The following is a 23106-nucleotide window of genomic DNA, read 5'->3' as shown; positions in this document are numbered from 1 at the left end:
AAATTAGTAATTGATCCATGTGTCCTTTTTGTTCAGTGGGTATACCCTCTTATAAGAAAGTCTTATGAACAAAAATCTAAATTATAGGATGGACTGATGTGCCTTTAAATAGGGCACATGCTATTGCATTAAAAAATTATATGTGGTTTCCCAAAGTTCACTTCACCTTCAACTCTTCATTTCTCTTTTCCTACAAATTGAAGTCTACCTAGAATCATAGAAAATTAGAATATTGTATCCTTAGACATTAGCTAATTCAGCCTCCTCCTTGTATAAATTTAATGAGGGGAAGTACTTGTCAAAAGCCAACATTAGGGACACCTGGGTGGCTCAGTCTGTTAAGCATCTGCCTTTGGCTCAGGTCATGATCCCAGGGTCCTGGGATGGAGCTAGGAGTCAGGCTCCCTGCCCAGTGGGGAGTCTGCTTCTCCCACCCTCTGCCCCTTCCCCGATCATGCTCTCTCTATCTCTCCCTCTCAAATAAATAAATAAAATCTTTTTTAAAAATATGTAGCCCTTCTTCAAAAAAAATTTAAAAAGCCAACACCAGTGTTCGTGGTGGAGCCAGGACTAGAACCCCTGCCTCCTAACTCTTAGTTTGTTACAACACATTTCCGGTTTTCCACTTTTCTAATGTTGTATTAATTGATCCTCAGCTTCATTGGCTCAGTTCTTCTGAAGCTACGCAGGCAAATTTAGAGACAGGAAGAAGAGCCTACTTTTTCATTCACATTCCTGATAATCCCTATGGTCTAATAACGCTTTTTAGGATCGGTCCTAAGAAGTGCAGTACTTCTGAGGGAAAGGATGGTGTCTGTATTAGCTCCAGTATTTTATCTTCTGAAGTGAAGGAGCTGAGTAGTCTAGCAGCCCTAGACAAGCTATTCTAGAGACTTGGGCTCAGTATCAGTACTTCTGTTACTATTCAGCTGGACATGTAATCTGAAGGCAATTTATTTAACGTCCCTACCTATTTTCACTTTTTTTTTTTCTTTTGGTGGGGGGCAGAGGGAGAGGGATAAGCAGACTCTCTGCTGAATGCAGAGCTCAATGCAGGGCTCGAGCTCATGACCCTGAGATCATGACCTGAGCCAAAATCGAGAGTCGGATGTTTCACTGACTGAGCCACCCAGGTGCCCCCATATTTTTACTTTTAACGGAAACATGATCCCCCACCTGTCCCAGTCGCCCAGCCTACTGACAGAATGGGAGAGTGAAAGGAGCACCTAACTGGCAATAGAAACACTTCCGTTTTAGTTCTTCCTTTACCCCTTGTTTGCCCTTGGCCAAATCACTCAAATTTCTCTGGGCTTCAATTTCCTTACCTATAATAAACACAGGATAGGAGTTGGACCTATATGTCTATCCTTCTAATTGTATTTCACACTATGTCTATCACATAGTATATTTTAGCTGTGGCACACTGCTTCCTGTTTCCCGAGTGTCCCCTGCCTCCTGGTCTCCATTACCTCCTCTTAGAATGTACTGTCCTTTAACTGCACCTTTTGCTGCTCGACCCATTCGTCCAGGCCCTAGGGCCTCTTCTTCCTTAGAGCCTGACTTGATTCTCTACACCAGAACTGATTCCTCCTCCTTCTGAGTTTTTGTAATACATTAAGGTCTTCAGCCCAACCTTTACTAAAAAGTGGTTTTTAGATTTAATTCATGTTAGCTATAGCAGGGCATCCTGTTCCCAGCAACGTTTACAATTTTCTCCTTACATGTGCGCACGCACTTGCGCGTACACACACACACACGCAGTTCCGTGCGCTCCTGGCAGAAAATCCTTGCTGAATCTATTTTCACACACTTTTCAACAGGTGTGCAGAACAGAGGCTGCTGAATGAGAGTTTACGTTCATTAGGTGTGATGTGAACTATTGCTAATGAGGTGTTGCATTTCCTGCTTTTACACAGTAAGCCTAGATGCTCCGTTCTGTTCTAAATAAGAACTGCATATTTTAAAACTTTGTTTTTAAAAAGCCATTTTACAACAATATAAAAAAACCGAAATGGTGTTTCTGTTCTTTTATCCCCCAAATCAAAGTGAGGCAAATGCTTGTGCACCAGCGGGAGGCAGGCCATCATCAGGGTGATGGATTAAGGATGTGTGTGGGGGCGGGGGGATGCTTTTCTACTCTCCAAGCATCATTCTCTAGAGGGGAAGGAATTTAGTTGAACACTCCCACATCCAAATCCTCTTGAAAACCTTAGCGATAGACCAGGTGTTGGGAAATCTGGCTTCTGAGCCTATCCTCGTCTGTTCCAGGCCATCTTGAGCATGTCCCTTAACCATTCAGTGTGTCAGTTTCCCTAATTTAGGAAATTGAGATTATGCTAATAGCTAATATCCCACCTATTTTGCTGCGTTGTTGTGAAAATCATTTCTTGACTAGCCTACATAAAACAAAACAGCCTATTGCTCCAACCCCGTTTCATTTTTCTCCATAGCTTAGCAGCCCCTGCCATATATTTATTTGCTTACTGTTCATCCTCTTGTGTGGTCATCAGCTGGAACAGTGCCTGCCCTGTCATAAGTGCTCAATCCTTATCTGTTGATTAAATTAATCTGAGGGGATAATGCATATGAAAACACTATGTACTTTTCTGAGTGTTTTGATCATGAAAGGTGACATTATGATATTTTTTCTAATAAAAATGTTCCCATTGACCAAAATGCATTGAACCCTCGAGGGAAAAGAGACTGATTACCAGTGTATCTTTTCCTTTCCCAAAGAATTAGTTTCCTTTAGGGGCTGAGGAAGTAGATCAGGAAGTAGTTTTCCTGACATTTTAGGTATTTTCAGAGGGCTGGATGACTGTTGTTAAATGCTACCAGTCTTATCTCTCCTTTTGTAGAAACTTAGAATTGGAAAAGACTTTATCAAAGGTCATAGCCTCCACCTAGTGCTTGAATCTCTTCTTGGTTTATTGGTATTATGTGTCTATTATACAAGGGGTGTTATTTCCTGAATATTATAAGTTATCCTGTCATGTCTACCTTCATTAAGTGTTTTGCTTCTTTCTTGGCTGTATGAGTTGTGTTACCCTCCCTGTATTAACTGACTATAAAGGAAATGAGAGAAACGGACATTGGAATATATACCAATTTGGTTTGCCTCATATAAAACATGACCCATTTATTCAACAAAAATACTTCTTGAGTACTTCCTTTATGTGAGGCATTGTGGGGCAGGGGGTCTGTTCGGTTCTCTTGGGGAAACAAAGGTTAATAAAAGTCCATTCTTTACCCTTAAGTAGCTTATAACATGGCCTTGATTAGTATGATAAAATTATTGACAAGGGAGACCCAGAAAGGGCCTTACTTACTTCATAGTAAGAGTAGTATTTGAAACAGGCTTTGGAGTTTAGAAAAGAGAGATAGACTGAAACATTCTAGGCAGAAAGAAAAATGCGAGCAAAGGCTCAGAGACAAGGGTGTAGGACAATGGAAGAAAACACTGAGTAGTCTGATTTGACTGGAATGTGGGGAAATGAGTGAGGAACCGTGGGAGATGAGGCTGGGGACGGGGAGCTGGAGCCAGATCACGGAGGACTCAGTGTGAGATGAGGAAATTTGGTCTTTACTCGATAAACAGCAGAGAACTACCGGAGGTGTTGGGGAGTGCAGATTTGTGATTGAAGCAGAGCTTTGCAGGGGGTGGAATGTGGTATGTAGGGTGGACCAGAGGGAAAGAGACCGAGCTATGAGGTGATTAGAGTCCAAACTATAATGGTAGAAGTGAAAAGGGCAGTGGATGAAGTTAAGAGCTGTTACAGAGATAAATTGATAGGATTTTGTGATTGATTGTGGAAGGTTAAGGACAGAGTCCAGCGTTCAGTCATTCATTTGATAATTTGATAAATTGTTATTGAGCGTTTTCTGTATGCCCAGCCTCTGTTCCATGCCCTTGGGAACAAATCAGACAAGCCCTTTCTGCTATTCTTGGAACTTAGTTTTCGTTGGGGAGACAGGTAATAAACAAGTAAAGAAATAAATCATTACAGATAATGATATGTGCATTAAAGAGAATATGGCCCAGGTACTTGAGAGGTTGTGGTACTCTAACTTGGTAAGAGACTAAACCTGGAGAATACAGAAGAATCAAAGTCTACTTGCTGTCTAAATATTCAGTGTCTTAAATAGACCTTTAGCAAGCACTAAATTATAATCTTTAAAAGGACCCATAATGCAGATATTCTGAGTTACTTAAAAGCCAGTATCATCACTCTGTTGAGAGATTTTGCCAGTCTTCGATTTTTACGTAGGCAAGAGTCCAGTACATTTCAGCATCAGCATGAGTCACAGAGGCACCTGCAGATGAACCTAGCATTTGCTCCAGAAAAAAGGTTCAGGTCTTCTCAACTCCTTGCACAAGTACTAAGTTGTAGTTCCAAAGCTCTGAGCCATGTTAGTGTAGAAGAGACACCTTCACGGGAATTCTAGAATGCGTGTTACTAGCTAATCACCTCAGCCATAAAATTACACTGATTGATAGTTTTAGGAATTCGTCTCTGATGGTTTCTCCAGGGTTGTGAAATATTTTTATTTTAATAAAAATTGACCTGTTGAATGGGTTAGTTAATAATGGCCTTTGGAAATGTTGGAGGACGTCTCAAGATCACAATGATACTGATCATCTTCTGACAATAATTAAACATATTTTAAATCCTTTCTTAGTCAAAGAGAACAAGCCTGTGACATCATTATACAGAGGAATGCTTCTCTTACTAATTGTTTCCAAATTCACATGAGTTGTAAATTCCTTACGTATTGTTCTTTACATTTAACCCTGTTTGACACAGTTCAAAATTAGGATTGCCCCATTATATGACAATTTCTGCCAAATCTGAACCTGGCAGTAGAATTTTCCATAACGGCTCTGAAGAGGCACTCCTGTTCCAGACACTTTGTTGAGGTTACAAAGTTTGGCCTGTGGAAGCAAGTTTGAATAAAAGATCCCTCCAGTTTCAGACGATGAGGTCCCCTGTCTACTGTTCAAGGCCAGTCCCTCTCCCTGTGCCTTTGACCCCACCCATGCCTTCCAACCTTCTCTAGAACTTCACTCTCACTTTTCTGGTCTGTCAGTCTTTCCCTTTTCATCCTGGTTCCTTCTCCTCAGCCTATAAGCACTCCCAAAGCCTCTCCCATTCTAATGAGCCCTCACTTGAGCCTGCATCACCAGCTAGTCTAACTTCTCTTCTCCTGCCATTGAAACTTGTAAAGAGTAGCCTTTACTCACCATCACCAGCTGCACATCTCCCATCAACTTTCCCATCCTTGCAGCCTGACTGCATCCTCACCTCTTGCTGACAGTCTCAAGATAAGATCCTCTGTGATGTCAAATTGCCAAATTTATCAGATATTGTTTTACATATTATCCCACTGAATCTCTTTACTGTATTTGATACTGTTGATTACTCCCTAATTCCTGCAGTTCTTCTTTTCCTTGGCTTAATATTCCGTATATCTCTGATCATTCCTTCTCTTCCATTTCCACCACCTCTCCCTTAAGTGTTGGTGTTCTCCCAGGTTCTGTACCCGTGTTCCTCTCATTTGGCACACTCTCCCTGGGTGATGTCACCCATTCTCTCAGGACTCTTGAATCTGTATCTCCAACCTGCACCTTGCCAGGCATCTCTAGCTGGGTTTCCCACAGGTAACTAAGTGTGTTCAATATTGAACTCCATTTCTCCCCTCAAACCTCCTTCTTTCATCTACTACTTTATGGATGACACTACCCAAATTCTAGATATCATCCTTGACTCCCCAATTTTCTGCAGTCCTTGAGGGTTACCAACATTAGGAAGCTGTCAGTAGAATGTTGCGTGTTTTTATAAGTAAGAAAATACTGTGGCTCAGAAATCTTAATTGTTTAGATTCCCTGAGCTAATGTGTGGTAGAGCCAGATTTTAGGTGCAGGAATGTGTGGTTTAATATTCATGGTCTTTCTGCCATACCGTACTGTCTCTATAGCGTATACTACAGACTGATTTTTTGTTTTCTACTATCACTTTTAGATAATTTTCTAGCATTTTACACTGCCTCAATATGCAGTTAGTATGTGGTGTTTTGGGGGGTTTGTGTGTGTGTGTGTGTGTGTGTGTATGTGTATCTGGTTCAGGCTGTATCTTTAGCATGGTATCTAAGACACAGAAAAGATGAGAAGACTTTTCAAACTGCAACAAATAATTGTTATGGGCAGATGAGCTAAAGGGTGGAAAAGGTCAATTAGACACCTAGCAGGAAGTTACATGTAGTTATAGGCTAGCTGTATAGTTGTATGGCCATTTCCTCATGTCTAAGAGATTAATTCGTATATTCAGTAAACATGTATGAATTCTCTACCTTGTGCCGGATGGGCATCATATATTATGCACTCTGCTTCCTAAGTTGAGAAACAACAGTTGGAAGCCATGGCCCCGCCTTTAAGGATCTCAGGGTCCAGTGAGAGATACACATGTGTACACAAAAATGACAACACTACATTAACTGCTCTAATTGAAGTAAGTGCCACGTGGAGACACACAGGAAGGAAGGATATCTCTGTTTGAGAGAGTTGAATGGGGCCATCTGCAGAGAGGAGGTGATAGTTGAGCTGGACTTTAAAGTATTAAAATATGGTTTAAAAAATTCACCTGTTCAAAAAGAGAAGAAAGAGTAGTTCGGGTGTACATGCAAAGGCAGAGAGGCATGGGAAAGACGGAATTGTTTCAAATGGTGAGTTTAGTTGTGACGAGAGCATGGAGTGTGGTTTGCCAAGACAGGAGCCAAAGGTGGAGAGGCAGGTGGGTCCCAATGTGTGCGTACTAAGCCGTGTTTATTTTCTCCCTCTTCCGGAGTTCTCAGGTCTGACATAAGCTCTGGGGCCCATCTTGAGCCGGTGCAGCCATACAGGCGTCTCCTAGTGACTCTGGATACTTAGTCTGGCTTATCCTATTGACTTCTGCCAAGTGTGTGAGTACTAACTAACGTGAATGGTAGCCCTCGGGGTTTCCTCATGGCCACCCCATGTTGGGAGCCAGAGAGCAGGAGTGGCAGTAGTCTGTGTGATGGCCGCGGCAGCATCCTTATCACGGCCATTGAGGGTTTGTTCTGTGCCAGGCACTGTAGTGAGGATTTTTGGTGAATCTTCATTTAATTCTCATAACCTGATAAAGTAGGTACCATTAGTCATTATCCCTATTTTAACAATAAGAAAACTGAGTCTTAACAACCTAAATAAGTCGGCAACCTTTCTAAGAGCGAGGAGAGCAAGAATATAGAATATTCTGGAATATGAATACAGTGACTAGAGGGGTTTAATATGCTTTACATAACAAACGTGCATTTTGTTTTACCCTGGAGCAGCTGCAGTCTGTGTACCCTAAGGAGGGAAAGGAGAAAGAGATCAAAGGCAAATTCATACTGAAGGGCAGCTAGGAAGAGTGGCCATGTAGGAGGTTCAGAGCTGCCCGGCCTCTAGGGAGCAGCATCATGCTGGCTCAGCGCTGAAGCACAGCGCTGCCCTTCTGCCAGGTATGGCTTCCTGTGACCAGGATGTGGGCAGGAAGCGTGTCAGCTGCTCCAAATGTGGGTTGGAGGGCATGAGGTTACAAGGTCAAACCAAATGAAAAAGTGTATGCAGAAGCACCTGGAAAACAGTAAAGCCACAGATAGATGTGGCGCCAGCATTACCTTCATGCAGCTTACCTTGGGAAAAAGACCATAACTATAACCAGCTGCTGTGATCTCTGAGGCATATGCATGGGTTTTCCCTTTGCCAGAGTTAAAGGTACTAAGAAAGAGAGATGCCTTCATTGACTCAAGGATTGGACCGGATGACCTGGCATGGTAAAAAGCATTCAGGACCAGATGCCAGGAGACCTCTCAGCTCTGTGGTGTTAGTGTGAGCAGAGGTGTCTGTGCTTGGTTTCTTGTCTGTAAAGTGAGGATTTAGATTTTTTTGAAGCTTTTTTAAAATTGCTTTATGATGATTAAGAGCATAGGCTTTGGAGTTAGACCGCCTCAGCTCAATTCTAAGTTTTTGCCACTTAATAAATAATTTTGTGGTCTTGGCAAAGTTACCTGACTTTCCACCTCAATTTCATCATCTGTAAAATAGTACCTACCTACGTCATGAAGTGGTTGCTGTGAGACAGATACTGAATGGGCATCTTAGTGGGCTGCCTGCCACGGAGTAAATGCTTAATGTTCAATGTTATTCCTCCAGTAGGCTTATAGGTACAATTGTCAATGACCAAAAGCAATAAAAACATAAATATAGGATTTAGAGGCCTCTCTTGCCCAATCCTCAGTGTAGTGGAACAGAGACTTGGAAGACAAGGGCTCTAAATATTCATAGGTCGGGGCACCTGGTGGCTCAGTCAGTTAAGCATCCAACTCTTGATCTTGGCTCAGGTCTTGATCTCAGGGTTCTGAGTTCAAGGCCCGTGTTTGTGGAGCCTACTTAAAAAAATAAAAAAATAAAAATAAAATAAAATAAAAAATATTCATAGTTCAAACGGAAGTACAACCTAAAGGAAAAAAAATTTGTCCATGTTTCATGTCCCGCTTTAGTTCAGTATTTTTTAAAGGCAGTTTAGTACCAGGACACAGGTACTGAAGAAATTCAGGCCAGTTGAGCCTCTGCTGCTGGAACCTTTACGAAGGCACATGGGACTATAATTGTGATTTCACTTGAGGGACCCACTAAGCAGATTAGCATTAAGAAAAGGCATCTGGACTCTCTTCAACACGGTATAGTCATTTTACAGTGTGGGTCATTTATTTCCCAACAGCTTCCTAGTCTGAAGTAGAATCTGTTTAGACTCAGCATTAGATTTTCCCTTATTAAAATAGAGGAACTTTGAAGGGACATTGATTTGTTGCCTCCTGTATTGGCTCTATAGATAGTTACTCGGGAGTGAACGCCAAATGGCTGTTAATGAGTGGCCCGCGGGCTGCAGCTGTTGCCACTGCCGTAGCTGTATTTATATTGTTGTTGGATCGAAAACTGTGCATGCACACTCTGAAACCAATCAGCAGAGAGGATTTGCCCCTAGCAGAAGTCACCAGAACTAACAATTTATAGTTAGGCAGGAAAGCACTAACAACTATTATAAGTCAAACTGGCCAGTTGCCCGGTTCAGAAGAAGTACATAGGTCTGGGAGAATAAGGTATATATATGAGGTTGCGGCAGGCAAGAACTTAAGAGTAGAGAAGTCAGCTAAAAGCAAAAGGGTCAGGCAGCTCTAGAGATCAAATCAGTTAAGATCCAGGAGCCAAACTCGGGGAGACGGTCATAAGTCAGTGTCAGTACCAGCTCTAGCTAGATAGACTCAAAGGGCATTGGTTCCCAGCTGCCCTCTTGTAGATTGGCTCAATCCCTGGGCCCCTCGCTGTTCACTATAGCCAGAGGTCATCAGGTATCTGCGGGTTACCTTTGCCCTAACGGAGATGATGACCTCACAGGGGAGGGAGAGCTAGTCTCCTGGGCCGTGTGTCCCATAGCAAACCAGGAGCTGGAGAATAAACCTTTCTCTAAGAAGCTTTCTGGTCTGTGATGTAGTCCACCCCTGTATCAAGTGCTCTTCTCCGTAACATCCTTTCATCTTTGTGTACCCTTTATTATTTTAATCTATACTTTTTGTATGATTTAAAAAGTTAATCCGATCCTGGGGTGGGGTGAGGGTGACAAAATGCCGTTATATTGGCCGCACTGCAGTCCTTTGGTCCCTGCGTGCATTTATTGTACTGCATTTGCAGTATGCTAGGATTTGTTTGGTGTGTGTATGAATGTGCTTGTCCCTGCCCGTGCACAGTGTCCCTTCCCCTCATGGTGGACCCTGAAGAGAATACATCTTACCCTGACTTAACAATGGCAAAGCTCCTCCGTCCTGTGCTCCAAGCCCCACATTGCTAATTAGCAATGAAAAGCCCATGCTTTTCAGAAGGTTCATTTTATGCTGGCATGACATATTTATTAATACTCCGTGCCATAACTCGTTAAGAGCTGTTCCAGTGCTCTTAATGGGCCTTGTGCTCAAACGCATCCAGTGGCTGTTATTATAAACTGATATTTCCCCTTGGGCAGTAAACCACAATTCAATTTCAGTTTTCCTTTTAACTCACTTCCCAAAGATCTAATTTAAGACAGATTAGGTAAAATATTATTGGACTTCATGGACACCAAGTGATTCTTTTTTTTTTTCAATTTTATTTATTTATTTGACAGAGAGAGACACAGCAAGAGAGGGAACACAAGCAGGGGGAATGGGAGAGGGAGAAGGAGGCTTCCCGCTGAGCAGGGAGCCCGATGCGGGGCTCGATCCCAGGACCCTGGGATCATGACCTGAGCCGAAGGCAGACGCTTAACGACTGAGCCCCCCAGGCGCCCTGACACCAAGTGATTCTTGCTTAAGAAGTATTCTTGTCAGAATCCAAAGCTTGGTCCTTCCCACTCTTCCTGGGCTTTGAAGAATCCAGTGTTGAACAAGGGACGAATCTCCTTTTCTGGATTCTATCAGCGGTTTAATGATGATTACTGAGAATTTATTAGCCATGCATATGGCTTTAAAATGCTTTAAATATATACATATATTTAAAGCATTTTAAATATATATATATATATATTTTTTTTTTTTTAAGTCAGCCCATCACCAGTCATCCTGATTCGTTTTCTCTCTCCTCTTCACTGTTCTGCCAAGAACGGGGCATAGAAGCAGGGGAGACAGGGTGGGGGAAGCAGCCCTCCGTGCGCTTCTGCCCCGGGACTGCTCCATGCTGCCCCTGCCCACGTAGGTATAGTTTTCAGGGTAGTATCACAGCTGTTGACCCTGGACTTTGACAGAGTATCACGTGAAGGAGCAAAATAACCAATTCAGGAGCGTTCTACCAAGATGTAATGTGAAAGAATAAATAATAATAGGCTTTCTCCTCAAAGTATAGCTTGCTGCTTTGTTGCACTTCATCTTGGATGCTTCTGCATATTTTCTAAACCACAGAATCACAGATATCAGAGCAGGAAAGGGCCTGGGATGCCCATCAGACAGCCCTCTCTCTCATTTCGTAGACGAGGAAAATGAGATCCAGAGAGAGGCAGTGGCTCACCCAAACCCTACAGCTAGGTAGAGGCAGGTGAAGCAGGAGAACCTAAGTGTTTAAAGACAGGTGTTCTGAAACCCCCCTGTTTTAGTGACCTGGAAGATGACCTGGTGGCTCCCAAATCCTGGTGAGCACAGATTCCTCTGCAGCTTATTGAATCCTGAACCTCTGGGGTAGGACTTGTGAATCTGCATTTCTTTAAAAAGCTAGTCACATAACTCCTATGCAGCCGGTTGGGCCTAGGTCCGGAACTGGTGTTCGTGTGTGACAGGGTTCACCCAGCTGTGCCCCGTGGGTCAGATCATCTCTGCCATTTGTTGTTGTATAGCCCCTGAGTTGAGAAGGGTTTGTACACTTTTAAGTGGTTATGGAAAAGTCAAAGGAAGAATAATATTTTGTGATGTGTGAAAATTATGTGAAACTTAAATTTCCTTGTCCATAAATAAAGTTTTATTGGGACACAGACACTCTTACTTGTTTACGTGTTGTCTGTGGTTACTTTTGCCCCACAGCAGCAGGGCTGAGTTGACTGTACAGCGCACAGAGCCTGCAATATTTACTGTGTGGCTCTTTACAATAGAGGTTTGCTGGCCCCTGACACATAGTATGCTATTTGTCATGTAAGCCCTGCAAGTGCCAGTGTCAGAAGGGAGATTCCTAAGCTTCAAGTACTTGTCTTAGTCCACACACCATCTTGTTTTATGCTAAAGATGCAGTTATGAAAACTGTGTATAAATTAAGCATACATACTAATTATTTCAACAATAAAGTATGGTTTTTTTGGTAATACAGCCCGCTACTGGAAGTATGGAGGATTCATCTTCACTGCAGCCGGTTTTGTGCGGACCATGTGCTTATTTCTCTTTGAGGAGAAAAAAGATACCTTCTTTTTATACTTGATGAAGATCTAGGATGTAAATATTTAGAAAGGAGTGCTGATAAACTATTTTTACTCTATGTGCAGTATTCAATACCTAAATTAATTATGAAATTTCTACTTCACACATACAACACAAAACATTTTTTTTTCTTTTAAGATTTTTATTTACTTTTTTGTCAGAGAGAGCGAGCACAAGCAGGGGAGTGGGAGAGGGAGAAGCCGACTCCCCACTGAGCAGGGAGCCCGACACGGGGCTCGATCCCAGGGTCCCGGAATCATGACCTGAGCCGAAGGCAGAACGCTTCACCAACTGAGCCACCCAGCCGCCCCACATAAAACATTCTTAATAAAGCCTTTATACCTATAAAACCATAGTTTTTAAATTCGCCAAAGATCCCTACTTTCCTTGCCAACTCCTCACTTACTAACTCAGAGTCCTAGCTGCCTCCTGGCTTTTCTTCAGCCAAGGCTAACAGTTTCCGTTTCTTCATGTCTTCTTTTTCTTTTGCCTCTTCTCCTTGCCCCTCACCTCAGACACACAATCGTGTGTTCATTAACCAGGCAGCAGATAGTTGTTGGCGTGCGGACGCTGACTCTGCGGTAGGAAGTACCCTCAGTGGTGCCTCTAGACCTGTGTTTCCACCGTGGTTGAACTCAAAGGTCAGAGAAATGGAGGGTGTGGAGTACCCTACTTTTAAAAGTAGTGTGCTGTTCCCTGTCTCCCTCTCAGGCACGTGGGTGATTTTGTAAAGGCCTGGCCTGGTGGTTTGGAGATCCTGGGACAGGGGCCAGGGCTTCTTTCATCGCTGCTTAGGCTTTTATGTTGTGTGCCCCAGGGGCTCAAATTTCTCATTCACCAGAGAATCCGTCCCCCATCCCAGTTTCATTCTGTGCCACATTGCCACTAAACAGCCTCTCAACACGGCACAGGAGAAGCTGTAAAGAGGCTCCAAACTTGCCATAATATACTGCTTTTTGCTACGTGACCTTTGATAGGTGGTGTGAGCTTTTGTAAAATGTAAAATGCATAGAGGATCATACTCCCTCCTTCACCCATACCTCACAGGAATATTAGGGGGTTGAATGAGGAGGTTATTTAAAAGGCTTGGTGTTTTCATAGAGGGAGTTGCTATAGAAACCCAGAGGCATACAGGTATTTCAGAGAGGGGATTTCTGGAAAGTCCCAAGGTCTTTGCTTCTTTGAGTAGCCAAATATGGAAGACCTGGACTTTGACCTATTTCAGCCTAACCCTAGGCCTACTGCTCCCTCTTGCTTTTAGGATTCGACTTTTCCTACAGCATGCCCCGCCAGAGCCAGTACGCTCTAGTAACAGGAAGAACATTATCACAGTGCAGTCTCAAAACACAAGGGACGGTGAATTGAGCATTTCCAGAATGTATATGGCTCAACACCAGGACTGCTTTCCTACTGGGAGAGAAAGGCGTGACTGCCAGATTAGGAAAGGAAAGACTAGATGATGGGAGGAAAGGATCTTTTAAAAAAAATATTGTTGGCAGCTGTTTACTGGGAGTGTGTGGCATGGGTTTGGGTTATTGGAACTGTGGGGAGATACGTGAGATTGACTCCTCCCCTCTGAGAGTGTAAAACCTAGTTTTGGGGGTAACTGGCTGGGGCCGAGGGAGGGTTAGAAAAAAAAGACTTAGAGTGGAATGAAAGGCGCAAAGTCCAGTTATAAATAGGAGTTCAGAAAAGGGAGAGCTCAGAGTAATTGGGAATATTTCATTAAAAAGTGGGACCTCAGGACCAGTTTCAAAATCACGCTTCCTCTGTGGGAAGAGGGGATGTGTTTGGAGTGCATGCAGGAAGGAGCAGCATCAGTAAGGCCTTGTCTCTTCAGCAACTGATGGGTACATGGATGTACAATGATGGTATCATTCTTGAGACCTTTTTATATGTTATACTTCTTAAATGGTTCATTTTTTTTGGTTTTGTTGCTGTGGTATTTGTTTTTTACTGAGATATCATTCACAAGCTAGACAGTTCACCATTTTAAAGTGTGCAGTTCATTGGTCTTTTGTTCACAGGTTGTGCAGTCGTCACCGCTATCTAATTCTAGAACATTCTCATCACCCCAGAGAGACCCCTTAGCAGTGACTCCCCATTCCCCTCTCCATTCAGCCCTAGGCAATGACTAACCAACTTTCTGTCATAGATCTGCCTATTCCAGACATTTCATGTAAATAGAGTCCTACAATATGTGGCCTTTTGTGTCTGAATTCTTTTCAAGATTTTCAAGGTTCACCCATGTTGTGGCATGTATAATCCTTCATTCCTTTCTTTCTTTCCTTTTTTCTGGGCCCAGATGTTTTTAGTTTTCAAGAAGTTCTTCAAATCATTCTGAAGTTCACAATGGGTTAGGAACCACTTTTGGCTCTTACTATTCTTAATTCTATTATTTGGCTTGGACTAAAGCTGATTTTTAAAAATTTATCAGTAACACCTTACAGGGCACTCTTCAGATAACGATGTATATATTTTTATTGTGGTAAAATATATGTAACATGAAATTTATCATTTTAACCATTTTTAAGTGCACAATTCAGTGATACTAAATATATCCATCATGTTGTACAACCATCACCACTATCCATTTCCAGAGCTTTTTCATCTTCCCAAAAGGAAACTTACACTCAAACGGTCTCTCCATTTCCCCTCCTCCAGTGCCTGGCAAACTCCATTCTACTTATATCTCTATGCATCTGCCTATTCCAGATTCCTCAAAGAAGTGGAACTATACTTTGTGTCTGTCTTATAATTCACTTAGCATGATGTCTTGAAGGTTTATCCATATTGTAACATATAAATGAATCTCAATCCTTTTAAAGACTGAATAATATCCCATTATATGGATAGACCACATTTTGTTTATTCATCCATCATTGATGGACATTTCGGGTTCTTTCTGCTTTTGCCGCATTTTGAATAATGCTTTAATGAACCTACATGTGTGAGTTTTTGTGTGAATACCTGTTTTTAGTTCTCCTGGGCACATACCTGGGAGTGGAATCGCTGGGTCATATGGTGACTCTGTGTTTAACTTTTGAAGAACTGCCAAACTGTTTTCCAAAGTGGCTGCACCATTTTACAGTCTGCCAGTAATATGTGAGTGTTCCAATTTCTCCACATCATTGCCAGCACTTGTTCTTTCCCATGTTCTTTTTTTTTTTCTATTATGACCCCATCCTGGTAAGTGTGAAGTGCTGTCTCATTGTGGTTTTAGTTGCATTTTCTTAATGACTAATGATGTTGAACATCTCTTCATGTGCCTAGTGGCACATGAAGTTTGTCTATCTGCTTTGTAGAAATGTCTACTTTAAAATTGAACTATTTGTCTTTTTACTGTTGAGTTCTAAGAGTCCTTTTCTAGTCTGGCTGCTAGACCCTTCTTAGATTCACAATATGCAAATATTTCTTCCCATTCTGTGGGGTTCTTTTAACCTCGATAGTGTAATTTGTTGCACAAAATTTTGAATTTTGATGAAGTCCAATTTATCTCTTTTTAATTTGGTTGCTTGTGCTTTAGTGTCACAAGTATGACACCATTGCCTCATCCAAAGATGCGAAGATTTACACTTATGTTTTCTTCAAAGAGTTTTATCATTTTAGCTCTTACATTTAGATCTTTGATCCATTTTGAGTTAATTTTTGTATAAGGTGTGAGGTAGAGGTCCAGATTCATTCTTTTGCATTTGGTTGTCCAGTTGTCCCAGCACTGATTATTGAAGGCTACTCTTTCTCCCTTGAATTGTGTTGGCACCCTTGTCAAAAATCAATTTGCGTAGTTGCACGGGTTTATTTCTGAATTCTCAATTCTGTTCTATTGATAGATACGGCTATCTTTATGCTAGTACCGCAGTGTTGATTACTATAGCTTTGTAGTAAGCTTTGAAACAGGGAAGTGTGAGTCCTCAAATTTGTTCTTATTTTTCAAAATTGTTTTGGCTCTTTTGGTTCCCCTGCATTTCTATATGAATTGAGCATGAATTTTTCAACTTGTTAATTTCTGGCCAAAAAAGCAGTTGAAATTTTGATTGACATTGCATTGAATTTGTAGATTAGTTTGGGGAGTATTCCCATCTTAACAACATTACATCTTCTAATCCCTGAGCATGAGATACTTTCCACGGTTTAGGTCTTTGATTTCTTTTGATGATGTTTTGTAATTTTCAGTGTACAAGTCTTATACTTCTTTTATTACATTTATTCCTAGGTATTTTGTTCTTTTGGATGCTCTTGTAAATGGAGTTGTTTTCTTAATTTGCTAATTTTTGGGTTGTTTATTGCTAGTGTATAGAAATACAACTGATTTTTTATATTGATCTTGTATCTTGAAACCGTGCTGAACTTGTTTATGAGCTCTAATAGTTTTGTGTGTATGTATTCCTTAGGGTTTTCCATATGTAGAGTCATTTCATCTGCAAATAGAAATAGTTTTACTTGCTAAACTGCCTTGCCTAGAACATCCAGTACAGAGTTGAATAGAAGTGGTGAGAGGGACATCCTTGTCTTGTTCCTAATTTTAGGGAGAAAGCTTTCAGTCTTATCATTAAATGTGATATTAGCTGTGGATTTTTTCAAAGATGCTCTTTATCCGGTTAAGGAAGTTCCCTTCTATTTCTAGTTTGTTGGGAGTTTTTATTATAAAAGAGTATTAGACTTTGCTGAATGCTTTTTCTGCATCTGTTGAGGTGGTCTAGTGGTTATTGCCTTTATTTTATTAGTATGTTGCATTGCATTGATCGATTTTCACATATTAAACCATCTTTGCATTTTTGGGATAAATCCCACTTGATCATGGTGTATAATCCTTTTTATATGCTGCTGGATTCAGTTTGCTGGTATTTTGTTGAGGCTTTTGTGTCTATATTCAAAAGGGATATTATAGTTTTGATTTTTTTCTTTTTTTAAAGATTTTATTTATTTATTTGACAGAGAGAGACACAGCGAGAGAGGGAACACAAGCAGGGGGAGTGGGAGAGGGAGAAGCAGGCTTCCCGCGGAGCAGGGAGCCCAACCTCAATCCCAGGACCCTGGGATCATGACCTGAGCCGGAGGCAGACGCTTAATGACTGAGCCACCCAGGCGCCCCTGATTTTTTTTTTTCTTGTGATGTCTTTGTCTGATTTTTTATCAAGACAATACTGGCCTTATAGAATAAGTTGGGCAGTGTGTCCTCTTCTATTTTCTGGAAGAGTTTGCAAAGGATTGGTATTAATTCTTTAAACATTTGGTAGAATTCATCAGTGAAGCCATCTGGTCCTGGGCTTTTCTTTGTGGGGGTTCATTTTTTTAATGCAAGGTGCAGAAGAGTATTTATAGTACAATCCCATCTGAGAGAGAAAGAGAGTCTTTTTAAGGCTGTATCTGTGTGCTTGTATTTACACAGAAAAGTTCTGAGAAGATGTATAAAAAAGGATATATAAGCAGCAAAGGTTATCTTTGGGTAGTGAGATAGAGCTTAAGTCTTCTGTGCCTTATATATAATTACAAGCATGTATTGCTTGACATTTTTCGAAAAGCCAACTTAGAATGGCTAACATTTGACCATTTGCTCTTTCATCCACACAGTGAGGTGCTAGTGCTGTGGACTTGCCACTAGCCTTGTCGCCTCAGGAGCTCCGTCTCCTAGGCCCCCTGCATCTCAGGCTTCAGAGTCTGCTGCACCCCTTCCCTGTTCCTCCTCCATCAACACCGGATTACCTGTCAGCTCCCTGAGAACGACCCACAATTATGTGCTAATGTGCCTCCGTACCTTCTGTTCTATTCACCTTCCCTTTCTATTAACCTTTTATCTGCCAGCCCTTCCCCTAGTATCCTTGAAACCCCTTCCAAATATTAGAACACCAAATATTGTGAACACCTTCCAGTTCACGCTCCTCCCTTTCATTCTCTACCCAAGGGGAGAAAAAACTCTCCCTCCTGCTGCCTCTCATACATTGCACGTATTTTTGTTATTGAACTTTGTATTTACCCTGCCTCATAATTACTAGTTGACGTATATGGCTTCCCTAAAGGTACAGTTTTATCCAATTCTGTAACCCAGAGTTTAGCACAAAACAGATGCTCAGAAGTACTTTGAATTGAATTCATGAGACAAGAAAAGGCATTGTGGGTAGGATGAGCAATGTGAGCAAAGGCCAAAATTATGAGTTACTATAACATGTACTAGTTTGGCAAGACAGGAAGATTCATGTTGGGAAACATGTTTGAATGATTTTGGCAAGGCTGATTGATCATGGAGGCTCTTAAAAGCCAGATAGAGTAGACTTGGTGGTAAATACTGGCAGAATGAAGAACTCTTCTCACTTACTTCGAGTCTTTGCTCATTTCTTTCTTCTCAGTAAGCTTACCTTGACCACCTCCTTTAAAACGGGTCACCTCTGACCCCAGCACTCTGTGTCTCCCCTTCCCTCCTCTTCCTCCCTTTTCCATAGCACTTAACACATTGTATATCATTTACTTATTCATTATGTTTTTTATCTGTTGCCTGTCTTCCCCATTAGAATATAAGCATCCTGCACCACGGTAGCCTTGTTCACTGCTGTTTCCCAAGCATCTAGAACATTGCCTGGAACGTAGTAGGGATTTAGGAAACATTTGTTGGGTGAACGAATCCTGACTTAATGATCTCCAGTATCTTGTCCAGAGCTGGCAGAGTACGGCCTTAGATATAATTCAAATGGTTTGCTTCTGAAAGAAAGAAAGAAATTTATGGACATGTATAAAATTGCTAAGATAGTGCCCACTGTGCGTTATGTATATAATCTGGGGCAGGGCAGGGGAGGGTGGGGAGGGAAAGACAGATACGGGGCCTTAAGTTTTCTTGCCTTAGAAACCAAACTGGGAAGGCAAAATTACAAGTACATTTGAGTTTATTTCTTGCCTAGAAAAATGTTGTTGCGTGTGGTGATTAACTCCCATGCTTTAATAATTTCTCTTTTTCTTTCTCCACAGACCTTTGTAGTATTAAACAGAGGGAAAACTCTCTTCAGATTTAGTGCCACGCCTGCCTTGTACATTTTAAGTCCTTTTAACCTGATAAGAAGAATAGCTATTAAAATTTTGATACATTCATATCCTTTTCTACGAATGTGGAGTGAGTGCAGCATTTGCATGGTCACTGGTATACAGTATATGTTTCTGAACTTTGACAATTGAATTATATATTAAGTGTTTTATTGGTAGTGTCGTTGAAGGTTTGAGTGACCTTCTGCCAGATCCTGAGCTGAGCTTCAGCAAATTCTTTTTTCCTAGGATGATATCATGGTAATCTGGAATTTTGTTGGTATCGTGAAGAGAAACAAATTAAGACAGTAACCTGTAACTTTTTTAAAGTGCTCAGAGTTCAGTAATTTCATCCCGAGGCAAACAATTCAGTTCTTTAATGTAAGTTCAATATTAGAATTTTTGGAAGGCCACTTCTTGAGTACAAAGTATTGAATGAATACTTTAGAGATTTGCCTTGAATATTTCTGATTTCTTGGGCAGTGAGTGTGGAAAGTGCCTGAGATAGTTTCTCAGATTAAATGGCCTCCTTGGTATAGAGTTTAGCTATAGATTGCAAGCCTGCTGTGAGTCTTTTCCAGTATTTTTACTCCCCTTCAACAGAAAATGCCAATTTATTCATGTGGCCTTTTATATCTTATTAATACAGGGGAGTGTATGACAGATGAAAAATTATGTGAGGAGTTTAGCAACTTTGCATAATAACTTTAAATTTTATGATTGGTGTTTAGTTTGTCGGTACTTAGTCCCGTGCTTCAAAGGATATTGTATTCTCCGAGTAGGATGAGGAAGGTGGCAGTTGCAATTTAGTAAACTGGTTTGCTAAGCTGTTGCCACATTTTATTAATTCTAAGGATTTAGCAGCATGATTCTGAAATCTGTGGTTTACAGAGACCATAGTTCTGAAACCTAAAGGTTTACAAGGAATCAGTAATTCACAGTGGACTTCTTCCCTTTTGTTGAATCAGAAGACAGTGTCTTTTTCTCTTCTAACCAGAACGTGTTCTTATTCGCAGAAGAAAAATTGAGCTGTAGTGAAGAAAAACCCAGCTGTAAGAAGTATTTTTTCTTTTAAAAACTCAATTAGTAGCGTGAAGATAGTGAATGCCATTAGCAAGAGAGAGTGAGTTAGCAACAAATGAGATATGGCTTCTGTGCTTGTTAAAGTGACAGTCTGAGTTTGAGTAACTCACATGCTGACCTAAAGGAGTTTATTTTTTCTCAGTAGACAAGAACAGAAAGGGCTGAGAAAAGTCTTGGTTGGAACTGAAAAGGCAACAAAATGGTTTGCTATCCGTAAACATTCCTGGACACTTTCAGAATGATCAGATAAATCTACCCCATTATCTAATTCTTAGGAGTATGGTGGTACATATATCCTTGAAATCCTTGCCCAACAGGCCATGACTGGTTTCCCAGATTGTTCAAATGCCACACATAGAGGCTGTTGCCTTGCCCTCTAAGGACAGTTCAGCCCTTTGGAGAACTAGGGGGAAAAATGAACCCTCATGGTCTATACCTGAAACTAACGTAACATTGTGTGCCAACTATACTTCAGTTAAAAAAAAAAAAAGTGAACCATTAATTGCATGTAGATTTTCAGATAACTAGTTATGCAAGATAAGATAACAATAAATGAGTACTGAATAATATAGATTAGATTTAATGTATTTTCTCACCTGATGACTTTGGCATCTGGTAGACTGGTAGATTTCTGGTTGCTATGTATACAGGTATTTAGAGGCTTATTCCATAGCCGCGGCTAAAGTGGCAAGAGGTGGGGGGGGATGTTTTATCCAAAAGGAATAGAGCAGTGACAGCCCTTTTGAAAGAAAGAGAGTGGCTCTCCTGCTGTGTCCCCCCACAGTTCTCTGGTCGGGTGTGGATACATATGGCAGCCTTCTGTGTTCATGGTGGCTTTCATTATCACCTCGCCATTTCCTTATCCTCTGTGCTTTGTCTCCTTTCAGGTTACTGACTTAATTCTCATGATACCCAATGTGAAATGTGTTTGCTTTCTGAGGAAGAAAACAGGCCAGATTTTGTATATTCTCCCTTGACTCTTTTCTACAGTATTTAGCATGATCATTATGTGCACTATTTTGACCAACTGTGTATTCATGACTTTTAGTAACCCTCCTGAATGGTCGAAGAATGTGGAGTAAGTAGCTCATTTATTTATTTGTCCGCTTGCTTGTTTTAAAGATTTTTACGCACCAAATCTTGCTTTGCACAGTTTATCCATCAAGGAAGAAAAATGGTTTTTTTCCCACTCTTTACTTCACAGAGAAGGGTGAGGATCCATGTGGAATTTAGGAAATATCCCTAGAAGTCAACTCTAGAAAGAGAAAGTGCGCTCTGGAAGTTACTGCCCTTCACCTCCACCCTCTCCTGTGCTGGCCAGTGCCTTTGACCTGCTGCCCCAGTGCCATCTTGTGCCCTCAGTTAGTCCCTCATGGCACTGCCTTCTCCAACATGAGGTTTCCTATATATATATATATATATATATTTTTTTTTTTTACCTGTCTAAAGTTAAAAATTGCACTGGGGCCTCCTCACCTGGTTCAAAATGATCACCTCCTAGATGGCACCCAGTACAACATTCTAAAGTTCTTGGTTTTGTGTTTCGGTAAGTTTCCTTCAAAGCATCCCTTTCTCTTCCTGCCTTTCTTTCTGCTGCATTGGCTGTGCCCGCTCTGTTTTGTCTCCACCAGTTGAAACCACGTTTCAGGCTGTTACCTGAGAAGATTCATTTAAAGTTTCTGTCTGTTCAGAAATTACCTCAAGCTCTCCATTTCTTTGACAGGTACACATTCACAGGGATTTATACATTTGAATCACTAGTGAAAATCATTGCAAGAGGTTTCTGCATAGATGGCTTTACCTTTTTACGGGATCCATGGAACTGGTTAGATTTCAGTGTCATCATGATGGCGTAAGTTGTCTGCTTACTTTATTGATGTTCTGGGTGTGGTTATGGATGTGTGGTTGTATGCCTGGTTGTGTTTGTAAGTGTGTTTGTGGCCAGTTATAAGAGGAATTAATGGATAACCATATAAGGCCAAACGGGCTTATGCCTGTGATTCTTGCTTGTGAGGGCAATGACAGCATGTTTATACGGGAGAGGGTAAGCCAAGGCTTTACAGCTAGGAAAGAAAGTAGCAAGTGATTTTCCATTGACATGCTCTCATATTTTCTTCCCCCTTATAACACTGACCAAGGTTTGCACGCTTATCACCATGGGGCCTTGGTGAAGATTTTGAAATTTTCTAGGCGTTAACCTTAAGCTGAAAATCAGTTTCCTGAGTATGTTATATTGCATGTAATTTCATGAGGCTGGTCCAGATGTTGCAGACTTGAGAGCACAGTTTAGAGTTAAAACATGAGCCAAGGTATCCGAACTGGTCCCTTCTTAAGGAAGTACTGACCAGAACTTCAAACTACTGTGAGAGAGCAGTATAACCCCATATTAGTATGCTCTAGCTGCATGTTTGTATACCCGTATCTCTTTGGGAAGTGTAACTGATGGCAGAAGAGTTATAACAGACTTTACTATTTGCATTTTCAGGTGGGGAGGCACTTGGCGGTATGGTAGGGAGTAAGGGTGTCATATACTTTGTGTGTGCCTGCAGATGTGTGAGAGATTGAGCAAGTTTGTATATACATGGGTCTGAGCATCAGAAAGATGTATTTCAGCTGTAAAATGTGAATGAGTGAACGATATGCATTGAATATTTGAAACTGAAACTTTGACTTTCTGTTATATTAAGGCAATTTCTAGCTTTCCAACATTATGAATACACACTGGTGTTCATTTAAAATTTAAGTGTCCTTGCTGGGCACAGAGCTGGTGATAAAATGGGCACTTAACACACTATTTGCTTTGATCCCATGATCCTGAGCCTGCTTTTGTATGTCACGGGTACTTCATCAGTAGGTGTGACTGCAAAGATATGCATACAACTCTTGGATAAGTCATATATATAGACATTTAGGCACTTTTGCCATTGTCAACTAGGGAGTTATTTAATGTAAATTTGTTTTTATGGGGCTTCTGCTGCAGAAATTTGCCTCCTTTTTCCTAAGAAATTGTTCACAAAGCTTGGGGACATA

General features: G+C 41.2%; 1 protein-coding gene across 5 annotated transcripts in view; it reads left to right on the top strand.

Annotated features, from left to right (window-relative positions):
- Positions 1–23106, top strand: part of SCN8A (sodium voltage-gated channel alpha subunit 8) — a 176587-nt gene that overhangs the window by 62617 nt on the left and 90864 nt on the right. For all 5 annotated transcript variants that reach the window (XM_073881974.1, XM_073881976.1, XM_073881973.1 and 2 more), the window contains exons 3-5: positions 18943–19062; positions 21066–21154; positions 21800–21928. In XM_073881974.1, the coding sequence (XP_073738075.1) occupies positions 18943–19062; positions 21066–21154; positions 21800–21928 (338 nt within the window). The remainder of the gene's footprint in view (positions 1–18942; positions 19063–21065; positions 21155–21799; positions 21929–23106) is intronic.

Source organism: Callorhinus ursinus, unplaced genomic scaffold (assembly GCF_003265705.2).
Source record: "Callorhinus ursinus isolate GAN/ISIS: 27379988/994484 unplaced genomic scaffold, GSC_fseal_2.0 scaffold44, whole genome shotgun sequence".
Lineage (NCBI taxonomy): Eukaryota > Metazoa > Chordata > Mammalia > Carnivora > Otariidae > Callorhinus > Callorhinus ursinus.
Note: the sequence above shows the minus strand (reverse complement) of the source record. Positions and strands in the feature narration are given on the sequence as shown.